Source organism: Colletes gigas, unplaced genomic scaffold, assembly GCF_013123115.1.
Source record: "Colletes gigas isolate AHSC1104 unplaced genomic scaffold, ASM1312311v1 Colletes_gigas_Sc00048, whole genome shotgun sequence".
Taxonomy (NCBI): Eukaryota; Metazoa; Arthropoda; class Insecta; order Hymenoptera; family Colletidae; genus Colletes; species Colletes gigas.
This window is the reverse complement of record NW_025106677.1, coordinates 489,290-501,698: the sequence shown is the minus strand read 5'-3', so window position 1 is coordinate 501,698 and position 12,409 is coordinate 489,290. Positions and strand designations below refer to the sequence as shown.

The 12,409-nt window shown below is 33.0% G+C and overlaps 1 protein-coding gene across 5 annotated transcripts in view; it reads left to right on the top strand.

The window, feature by feature from the left end:
• LOC122403258 (homeobox protein PKNOX2-like) overlaps positions 1-12,409 on the top strand; it is a 36,591-nt gene that overhangs the window by 14,328 nt on the left and 9,854 nt on the right. For 3 of the 5 annotated variants that reach the window (XM_043406668.1, XM_043406669.1, XM_043406670.1), the window contains exons 2-7: positions 1,699-1,800; positions 3,136-3,445; positions 4,978-5,178; positions 9,096-9,387; positions 11,480-11,605; positions 11,753-11,952. In XM_043406668.1, coding sequence (XP_043262603.1) covers positions 1,778-1,800; positions 3,136-3,445; positions 4,978-5,178; positions 9,096-9,387; positions 11,480-11,605; positions 11,753-11,952 — 1,152 coding nt within the window. In that variant the 5' untranslated portion in view covers positions 1,699-1,777. The remainder of the gene's footprint in view (positions 1-1,698; positions 1,801-3,135; positions 3,446-4,977; positions 5,179-9,095; positions 9,388-11,479; positions 11,606-11,752; positions 11,953-12,409) is intronic. The other 2 variants (XM_043406673.1, XM_043406671.1) reach the window with 2 other exon arrangements.

Sequence of the window (12,409 nt, the reverse complement as noted above, 5' to 3'; positions counted from 1 at the left end):
TCCTTAACCCCGAAAAGTGAGAAAGACCCCATAAAAATGGTCTAAAATGGTGGCCGAACACTCTGTACATTTTCAATAAGTAACACAAAAATAACGTTAATACACAAAAGCAAACGGAATTTAATATTTAGTAGATCCTTTTTTATTTTGTATCACCTGAAATATTTTTTTGGACATCGACTCTATTAATTTACGTAATCCTAATTGATTGTTTAGATGGTATGGTCGATATTATTAAGGATTACTGGGAAGAGGCGGTTTAATTATACATCGTTCAAATACTGTGAAATTGGATTCCTTGGTTTTTGGTAACTGCCTTGGATAACTGCGGCTTTCGGGTGTCGTCGCCTTGTCACTGGGAGAGTATTGCAGTACTTTATTTATTCATACCGTGGGGACGTGTATAGGGGATTGAGGAAAATTCAAAAGGAACGTTCGGAATGGGAAGCAGAACTGGTGCCAGCAACAGTGCTGATGGTGTTGAGACGTCTAACGATGACATTTAAATGCAGTGCCGCGCATCGTTTGGTTCTTCGTGCCACGACGATTCTCTTCTTTCTGTTTTCCCTCGCTTTTCTCTCCTATACTCATTCGCTTCTGTTCCGAAATGCTTGCGTGGATCTATCGTCGAATAAATATTTTTCTTCACATTCCCGGCGAACAAAATTTCTTCATTTTTAGTGGTATTCATATAGCAATTTTATTAGCGATAACGAGGGGGAAAAATACAGGCTATTTAAATATTTTATTAAGCAAAGATAGTTAAATATTTTATTAAGCAAATGCAATTGGTGTAGAATGTTCTGCATTTTTGTGAATCGATATAAGTGTTAAGTGTATTTGTACTTTTTTTTAGGGGGCTATATCAATGGTGGTCGAACCATTTTATAAGTTTTACTACAATTCCTATAAAAGAATTACCTAACATGACGTACAATTAGTGTCCTGGCCCACAAACTTCCCATTACTAAGTAATAAAAGACAAATATTTATACCTATTTATAAATAAAGAAAATAAATGAATTTGTAAAAATCTTATTTTCTCAAAAAGATTTTCTTTAGATAGACGTTTTACGCATTTTTAATCTAATAAAGCAGTAATATCTAGTGTTGTAGTATGTACACTACTGCTCATAAGTATTAGGACACTTAAACGAAGAAACGTTGTCAATCTTATTATAAAATTTATAATTATTTATTATATAAAACTATTATAACTTTGCAAAAAGAAGTCTCAGAATGATCTTCCCAGGGTCATTTTAAAGGTTGAATCCTCATGTGGGATCAAAGTAATACAAAACTAATTTAGTATAAATGGGAAGACAATACTATATGTATAGTATATTATTTTTGTATATGGCGTAGTGGAAGAGATCTTAATATCAAATTTTATTTAATAGAATTGTATGTTTTTATGTATGTGGACATATGCATATCTCACTTCATGATAAATTTATATTTATTCGAAAGGGTATATGTTATGATTCACAAAAAAATTTATTTTCAGGTTATTTTGTCAAGATCTCAAGGTTACTCGTTGGTTGATTTATTTTATTCGTATAGGAACCAAAGCGAAGGTTCATCAAATCACTACTTGGCAACCTAAACCTAGCCCTAAATCATACACTGTATCTATAATTTGAATAGAGTTGGCTGTAGATAATTTAGTGATATTTCTGGAATTCTTTTCTGTTTCAGTTTAATTCTGCGAGTAACATTGAAAGTGTAGGTTAAAGATCATTACATCAGAGGCCCCGGAGGACCTGGGCAACGATGGATGGTGCCAGACAGGAATGATAGGTAAACGTTCTTTATAGTCATTAACACTGGACCAATCAAACCCGTTAAAATGATAAATTTGAATTTCTAGACTAATTTTCAGTAACTTTCTGTTCACGTCAAGTGTAACAATTTCATTAATAAACCTATGACTTATAATATTTATAAGATTTGAAAAATCATTATTATGTAATTTTTGAAATGCGTTGCAGGGCGATTTTTGTTTCAAATCGATCGCGTGTTTAGTTCCGGAGATAGGGTTTGCTTACTTTTCAGTGTTTACTCGAAACCAAAGGGGAAGATTTGCTGTTTCTAATAGTGACTCAATTGTGCAGGAAACATGAGTGGTCTCGGAACTGTACTCATCTAAAGTTTTATTATCTTTAATATGCATTAATAGTCTTTGTCAATGGAATTATAAAAATTACCCCTCCATTTAAATTACGATATCTCCAAAACGGAAAGTCGGATCGACATGAAACAAAAATCAGTTTAAAGGCCCTGTCGCTTTGTAACAGTGGTTTAGTTATGAAAAAAACAGTAGTTTCGGAACAGTTTCTTAAATATCCGACAATTTGATAATAGGTATACATCGACGCTGGTGGTTCTTGTTTTGATTAAAATTATCTTAATAATATAGTAATATTTTATTGAATTACGTTGATAATGTAAATGAAAATTTCAATTATAGAATAGAATAATTATACAATAAAATTCAGCTAATAAATAAGCTCATCAAATTTTTAATGAGCAATTTTAGAGACCAAAGTAAGACGAAAATCAAGAATAGCAATTTGTTGATTTAGGCTTCGTTAAAAAGTTATTAACAAAATTATTAATAAAATTTGTCCATCTACACGAATTTTTTTCTCACAAGTGCGTAGGATTTTGGGTATATGTCTATTTACCTCTGCAACTAAAAATAATTTTTCCAAGACGATTCGAAATTATTTTTTTTTTTCGTCCAAAACTTTCAGCACTTGCTCGAATTTTTTTCTCGAAACTGCGTAAGATTTCGGGGGTATGTCTATTCACCAAAAATGATTATAATTGACCCACGCAACTGAAAATAATTTTGTCAGAATGATTTAAAATTTTTTAATTTCGCCGAAAAAATTTCTGGCCCGTATGGAACTTTAAACGTTAATAAGTTTTTAAGGAAGCCTCAATAAAAAAATTGATGTTCTTGATTTTTGTCTCATTTTAGCCTCGAGAATCTTCCATTCAAATTTTTCTCAGGGTTGGCCGAACACCCTATATAATCGAATGGACGTCACGAATAAATTGGTTTACGTAGTCCCTTATTCGAATAAAATTTTGTTGTTAATGTTAATGGGCTTGTTATTAATGTTGCAGAATGCAAGAGGGTAGCACCGCCGTGGCGCTAGCGATGGTGACTCCTGGCTACGATCAGGACCCTGCAAGTGGGGTTGCCGATTACACAACCCATCAAGATCAGGCACAGTTCGAAGCAGACAAGAGGGCAGTGTACAAGCATCCCCTCTTCCCACTGCTAGCGTTACTATTCGAAAGATGCGAACAGGCTACTCAGGGATCGGACAATTCGACGTCCGAAAGCTTCAACATGGACATAGAGGCCTTCGTCCAACACCAAGAAAGAGACCGAAAGCCATTTTTGATCAATGACCCCGAAATTGACGGTTTGGTGAGTTCGAACGATCCCTGATAATTTAAAAATACATCGTTTCCGGACACGTTTGACCCTTAAGAAGGTACTTTTGTCTAGACATGAATCTTTTATCTGTTCTTTGGAATTAAGAAAACGACACTTTTGTGCCGGATTTTATCCCATGGTTTTAGTCTGTATTTAAGAATTATTTAACCATTTTGTTCAGTATGAACTTGTCTATGGACGGTATAAAAATTGTGCAAAGATATTGAAAAATATTGGCTGCACTTTAAAGTTGGTTTGTGGAATATTTTGTTTCATCCTTTGCGTGTAAAAGAGAGAAAGAAATAGACGATTGAGACACGCCAGCAGAACATTTGTCGTGTGAAATGCAATCAGATTACATTTTGTGTTGATTTTTGAAAATTAAATACATTAAGCTAAGTATATTAGTAGTTGACCATTCAACGTTTACAACAACATTGCCTCAAAAATCTATCGTTTTTAGTTCCTGTTGAATGATGATATCAAAGGAGGATGTAGTCAAGTGTTGAATAGTTTTGGTACCTAAATTAATAACGCATCATACTAAAGCTCCAGAGGAATTATAAAAGTATAGTTACTTATAGGAAAATTATAGAAACAGGAAATAAAATGGAAAAGTATAGGTAGAAACTTTACAAGTTTATAAGTAACTTTGAAACAAATGCATGATGTGGACAAACTCAAACACTATTTTATAGTTAAAAATTGATATTTGTATTCCACCTAATAATTCACTCTCAAAAGTACTAATTAACAACATCAAAAAGTAATAAATTAAGGTAATAAATGACGATGATAATTAAGAAAAAAATCATCTGTACAAAAATTGAGTTAAAAATTTAAAATATAGAAATTTTTAAAAAATTAAATAACAAATTATATTTTATTAGATATGTGAAACGTAATTTTGTCGAATTTTGTGCGAAAACCTTAAACTATTTCAAGAAATATTACATTCTTGCAGGAAATATGTATAAAAAAACAATATTGAAAGCATTGAAAAGATTTTATTTCCCATGAATATGGTTATAAACACTTTTAAATTGAATAATTAGGTACTTTTAAGGAATCCTTTAGATTAGTTAATCCCATAAAACATTCATGAGAGATAGTTATATGTAGAAGGTCAACTATCAATACTCTTAACTTAGACACAAACAAAGATAAAGAGAAAAATATCATTTATTTATTTAAAAAATCCTTAAATTCGGTGTATATTAACATCGAGTAATCGTTTTTATATTTTTCTGTATCTTGTAACCAGTTTTTATTTGCAAACGTATGTATTAACGTGTGGTATAAACAAAAATGAATTTAAAAGTCCAGTTGCTTACATATTCTCGTATCGAATATTAATTTCTCGCGGCGAAATCGATTCCCGTCGTTCAAAAACAAAGATCAGAGCGGTAGACGCTCGCGCGAGAAAAACAAAAAAATAATAAACGACGGCTCCCGAAGCACGCAATATGAAAAGAAAATCGATCAGTCGTCGACATTGTTTTCTCACTCCATGCCAATCGTAGATGATCAAGGCGATACAGGTGCTGCGAATCCATCTACTCGAGTTGGAAAAGGTTCAGGAGCTTTGCAAGGACTTTTGCAACAGGTACATCACGTGCCTGAAGGGCAAGATGCAGAGCGAAAATCTGCTACGCAGCGATTACAGCCACCATGGGCACGATATGGGTCCATCGAGTGGCAGCAATGGCAGCAGTCCTTTGCAGGTTAGATATCTTTCCTTTTTACGTTCAAGCCTCCCTGGTCTGCTTTCCCTTACCTACGTAGATATCCTTTTGTTAGTGATGCGCAAGGATCGCGAGTATCTCTCGAAAACGCAACATGCTCTCTCTTAACCACCCTAATTTAACCCGCTCAGCCTACAGACTCATTAACGTTAACGTCTGCAGCGAATCTGTATCGTACCGTTAAGGTAATTAGTAGTTGCTCGTATACTCCGTAGAGAGGGTATATTTCCTTTCACAACAAAATTTCCGCACTTGTTAATTGCTTATCAGGAAAGAGGATGTTTACGTCAGTAAACTAAAATGTAGGCGTACCAATTCTCACGAGTACTTTCATCTAGATCATCAGCATTCCTTGATTTACACCTTGTACATACAGTTAGTAGTTGGTAGATTAAGAGTTGACTAAAGGTTGCCGACGCTTCAGAACTAACGACATGTATCAGGTCATTCCACAAGTAATATGAGTATGTTTCTGTTTTAGATAAGGGTACGATGTAACAATTTGTGATAAGCAGTTTAGTGACCTTGTTCTAAATGGGTTTACCTTTTTCCAGATTTTTTAAAAAAGGTTACATTTCAACACTGAAAAGAAGTATAAATTGTGGGAGCTTGAAAAACGTTTGCTAATTTTTTCGAGACAAAAAAACCCAAAAATTATAAAAGAAACTGCACAATGAGTAAATTTTATGTGTACAATAATTTACAAACATTGTTTGTATTATTACATTCACTTAAAAACCTAAACATCAAAATTATCTTTTTAAATTGTATGTTTTTTGTTAAGAAACTAGCAAAAACATATTACTTTCTCGTGCTCCCTCGATTGATGTCTTTTCAATGTTGAAATATAGCTTTTTTTTTTTTTAAAAAAACCGGAGAAAAATAAAAATACTCAAAAATGGAGTTTTACCCAATTTATTTATTTATAGCCCCCAATTTATTAATTTAATTACATTTTATCTTCAATTTAATTATAACTCCTATTTTGCAAGTATACTTTTCGACAGTTTACAGAACTTTATTAGAGGAGACAGCAGAAACTTTTATTTGATATTAATGTATGAAACAACGCAGACAATATCATTTCTTCTTCTATTTTAATTATCTTTATTTTTTAATTTTTTACGCTAAATCCAATGAGTAATAAAAATATTTAGGGGCTAGGGTTATGTTCGACGGATCTTTAAATAAACCTTGATTCTTGTAAATTTTTGAATAATGTAATTGACATTTGAAATATTATAAAACAACAAATACTCCATTGAACTATTGAATATAATCGAAACTTGCTCCTAGTTTTCCTCAAATTTATTTTAAAGTTTTTACTTGGAATTAACAGGTGTAATTCTGATTCAGTTCGTCGAATAAATTTTCTATACATAGAATTTAATTCACCCTTCTCGTAAAGAGAAAAATAATATTTATGGAATGACCTATACTATAATATTCTGATAGGTGATAAAGTAACGTGAAAAATTATGTCTCTTTAACAGTTCGTAAGAAACTTCTACCAAAAGTTAAGCTAAACGTTGTATTAATTCGATAGAAAATGTATTTTTATTTAATACTAGACTGTAGTTATTAATACTATAATTATAGCGGAAAATAGAAGTAACTAGATGAAAAATTTTATTATTTATTATTGAACGTTTCGATCTCTTATATGGATTCTATTCAGGATGAAATATTTACAACTAAAAAAGAGAGAGTTAGTATGTGGTATTAAACACACTAAGTGGATAAAATTATAAATTGTTAAAACTAACATACTAGCTGTATAGAAAAGAATTATTTTCTTTTTCCTCCATACTACTGATATTAAAGTTTGTGAATATTGTTGGTCATGGAATAAACGAAACGTGATGTATTAATATAAAAAATTATTTTTAACGCATGGGATGTATGTCGGTCCACTTCAAAAACGACGTATTAATATACAAATTAAGAAATAAAATATCTAGTAAGTTTCCATTTTGGTGTTTTTCAACCATTTTCTGACTTACACATTTCTATCTTTTCTTAACATTCAAAATAATTATTGATATTGATACGTCACGTGTCGATTCTCTTATGATCAATAACATTTATAACTTTCATATGTATGTTTGCATAAAAGATCTTTTTATCTGAACATAAACAAAAACATATAAATTCAATTGAATTTAATAAAATATACTCTTGTGTTTTGTCACGTGCTGGAATAAAAAGAGACAGGAGCAGAAACTAATCGTATCATTTCATTGAATTTTGTAGTTGTATTAGTGTATCTAGAGCAGGGGTTGGCAAAGTACAGCCCACGAGGTAAGAATGATTTTTAATTGAATTTCGTGGGAGAATCATGGAAAACCAATAGTACCAAAGGATATTATGTCCAAAATTGAAATCTTGAGGTTGAAAAGTCAGAATTAAGAAAACAGCGTCACGTTAGAGTTTAATCCAACGATTATCTATCGATTTCAATGAAAAATATAATGTACGAAAACTCGTTAGACATTTAACACGTATAGAATTAAATTTCATTTGCCCAACGTCAACCAATAAATCAAAATAAAAATTGATATATTTTTCATTATATTTTCACGAAAGTATTACCGATGGATTGGCGATGTTTTCTAACTGTTTTAAATTACACGAATTTGAAAGTTTCTTACTCTGCAGATTAAGTCTGAAATATCAAAATTACAGTTCTTCCACAAATGGCACTGATTAACAGATGGTTTACCCTTGTTATTTGCGATGTTACAATTTATATAACGTTAATAGTCTTTCAAATACTTAGATATTCCAAATTACCAATAATATCCCAAACATACTATACGTTCTCTATCGTTACATTAATTATTGTTGTTGACTCAACGTTAATAATAACCATCGAGTAATAAGCTGAAACTTGTAAGTGTGCAGATAAAAGTTTTTGCAAGATAATAAAATAGGTGGAATTATTGGTTTCTATGTAAAGGTTCGATAACATATTAAAAACCTTAAAATTGGGGGCCACATAATTATGTCATGCACTGTATGCTTCGTCATTCTTAGAAAATTAAAATACTAGGCTTTTCTGTTTTGGTATCACTTTCGTATGCAAGTTGTTTCAGTAATACATGTAAATACTTAATTAAAACATGTTCTGCATAACACTTTTCCAGTTATGGATGGCTAAAGAAAATATTTGATATGTTCACCGTATGTCTCAACATCGAATTTTGCACTCACTGAAAAAGGTATTTTCACTATCAAGTATTCCTCCAATAGTTTCAAATCCATTTTGTATCGTTTCTTGGGCATTGTTCATTTGTATTACGTCCACGATAGATTTTAAACGACCCTACAAGTAAAAATCCAGTGGGTTCAGATCAGGAGACCATACACGACCATTTTACTGCTTTTAGAACCGTACTTAACTCTCGTAATTGTAATACGTTAATATGTTAATTATTAACACATTGACTGCCATGGTGGTTATCATAAAAAAAACTAGGTCTTGATCCCTACAAAATCCATTTAATTCAAGAATCAAGTATGAGTTGGGTGATACAATTTCATCAAATATAAAATAAAACGATGAGCACCAGGTTGTATTCTGTATTTTCCATTTTATTTCAGTTCAAAGTTTTATCTATTTTATTGGAATATTCTACATTTACATGCATTTCTGAAACACTCTCTATGTAGATACTTCTCATGGTACTCTTCGCCCGAAAAGGTACATTTTTGTATCGTACAATCCTTTTCGGAAACTGTTTGCCGACCCCTGATCCAGAGAATCGCTGGATCCACAGTCCAGGTTCAGATTGAAATGTATAGTTTAATGATCGAGCGATACTTGCGCGTCGCTCGAACTATTATAGAATCCCACCCCTGCTCTCTGACGGCTAGTTGCGACATATATTTCCCAGGTGCTGTCTTCTACAGGCAATGATGTTGAGCCGGGAGCTAACGGATTCAGAGTGAGCAGAGGCGACACCCTGTCGGAGAACGGTGGTGCGAGTCAAATGGCTGCGCAAGAGGAAACCGGTAACGACAGGCCGCCATCGGTACGATCATCTTCCACCGCTCAACGCTCGAACAGATCCTCTAGCCAGGACCATGACGATCCTCTATCGCCTTCCACGGTACACGGGAGCACGCCCCTTTCGCAGATTGGAGTACATCCTTGTGCGCCAGTCAACGATATGTATCTTGGTCAAGGTAAGCACCGTATGTATCCTCTAATTCAATTATTACTAACGATTCATTTCTATTCAAGGTCTACAATAAGTAAGTAAACATAATTGAACCCGAACAGTCTCCTTTAGACTTTTTTGTTTTCCTTTTTTTTTATTTCATTGGCATTTAAATTGTTTCTGAACCCTCAGCTGGTGTGATCGGATTTAAAATGGCCCCACAATGTCCTGGAGCACTTCGAACTACTCTGTGTTCAACCTTAGAGCGACAATTGTCTGTTTCACGACTCTTTTTCTCGCTCTTGATTCACTTCCCAGTTTCATTTATCAACGTACGCCCCGTTTCTGACGATTGCTGATAATTGATACAAATAATAATATACTGATTGTTTCTTTCCATACTGTACAATAGAACACAAGAATTTATTGACCTAAATTGCGTTTCTCAACAAGTAAATGAAAAGTAATTCTTTCATGGTAGAACATATCTTTATTCAATTATGTATTTTCCGTTCTAACTTCTAATTACCATCTTTCAGATCTTTAATAGTCTCCAAAGATCGAGGCTTTGTATTTACTTTACTTTTTTATTGAGATATGAAGGTCAACTTAAATTTTTTAAATATAATGAGTACTTTTTCTTGATGAATTACTAAGTATGGTCTGCAGTTAATAATTACTGAGATATTTTTAAATGAATCATCAACTAGATATCTGTGCTAAACATTACATTCAGTATGAGTAAAGACTTTACTTAGGAAGAAAGTGTTTCTAACACGATGTTCAGTAACACTGAAAAATGTGATTTGATTATCGTTTGTTAAAATACTATATAAAGAACAGTATCCTAAACGAAGACAACCATCTCATCGTGTCTTTTCTAAACTTAGTAAAATGCTTGAAAATTATGGTAACTTTTAAATAATAAAAAACGTAAAAAAGCAAATGAAGAAGAATCTTGTATTCCAGTCTTAGTAGCTATTGTCAGTAATCTATAGATTAGCACAAAACATATTTCACGTGATACTGGAATTAATCAGAGCAGTGTTGTATTCTTTCCATAATAGGTTCAATGCAGCGATATCAAGCTTGTACATAAAAAGACTGAAATGGTATAAAAAATCATACAGATTTTTCTGGCATACATTCAGATTATGACAAATTTTAATGGGAGATTCTAGAGGTCAAAATAAAACGAAAATCAAGGATACTAATTTGTTGATTGAGGCTTCATTAAACAGTTCTAGAAACATTTCCGGCTACACAGTATATATTCGGTAAAGAATTTTTTTCTCGAAAGTCTGTAGGATTTCGGGGGTGTATCTATTCACCAAAAATGATTGTAACTGATCCCCGCAACCGAAAATAATTTTCCCAGAACGATTTGAAATTTTTTAATTTTATCGAAAAATTTGTCCACCTTCCTGAATTTTGTTCTCGAAAGTGCGTAGAAATTCGGGGGTATGTCTATTTACCAAAAATGATGGTAATTAACTCCCCAAACTAAAAATAATTTTTTCACAATGATTTGAAATTTTTTAATTTAATTCTTTTAATAATTTTTTAACGAAGCCTTAATCAACAAATTGATATTCTTGATTTTCGTCTTATTTTGGCCTCTAGAATCTCCCATTAAAATTTTTCCCAGGATTAGCTGAACACCCTGTATAGTCATATGTATTGCACAAAATAATCAAGGTCACAATGTAAGAACATAGACTGAATTTCAGGGATCAAACAAATACTATATGTATTTAACATAATAATATTTTTAGAACGTATAATACACGCAGCTTTTTAAAGTACGGGCTATCGTATAATTAATTATACAATAATGATTACTTTAAACGGTGCGTTGAATTAGAATAATATGTATTTTGTCTTCTTTTGTTAAAGTTAATACAACTATTACACCCTTTGTATAAAGAGTATCTGATCATACCAGTTGACTGTTAAGAACAAAAATAATACTAATTTGAAACAAATTCTTTTAAAATTAATTGTGACAATCATTTGGTAAATGCGATTGAAAGTACTTTTATAAGTAGTGTAGCATATAACTGAGTCAAGAAGAAAGGATTGATCTAAACGTAGCCGTTATCAACTTCCATTTATAGATGATATGGACTATGTTAGCGACAGAATATATTTAGAAGAAGCTGGTTATTGGGGCCTTCTTGCATTGCAGGAGCGCGAGAATGAATACGTCGATGTCGGGGATGCTAACGACGAAAAGTATTTTGGTTAGCAAAAGTTGCTCATTGTTTAAATGCTGATTATTATCTCTAATTGTATTATAGTGACATAAATTCAAATTAAAGACCGGGAAAAGGTTTCACATAGATGATGCACGTTTCTTGTAAAAATTATATCTAATGCGATGTGTTTAGATATCACTGTGGCGGGCTCACCCTCCCCTGCACCCAGCGAAGATGAAGACGAGGGATGTGGCACTGGTACTGCTACTTCAAATCATAGTAGTAGCCACGGAGGTAGTCATAGTAGCATTAAGAAGGGAAGGCAAAAGCGGGGCGTCTTACCTAAACAAGCTACGAGCATTATGCGAACCTGGCTCTTTGAACATATAGTTGTAAGTATGATGCTTATTCAACTTTTATTGCTCTGTTATCAATTCTAATTAACTGATTCATACTCGCTGTCTTCTACATTTAAAGTAGTTCTTTGGTACCACTGATCAGGCTAGGTTTTTCAGACTTCCATCAGAGACAGGCAAAGGACAATGTTAAGTCATAGAGGGGTTTACTGACCCAAGAGCGTACAGCATATGCTATACACCGTTGGAAAGGTCTCGCCAAGGCGAATCGACTGATACCATTTTTAACTTCGATATCAGATGGGATAATGTCGAAAAATGGCCTCAAAGTTCGAGATTTTGCGGTTTTGAACAAAAGAAACCGGTAGTAAAAGCCCATCCGGCCCGAGGGACCTCGGGTAGGCACCTGAGGAAAAACCGAGGGGTGTAAGCGATACTCTAGCAGATTGGGACGGCAAATGTGCCCCACCACCTTCATTTCAGTGCCGTGTTG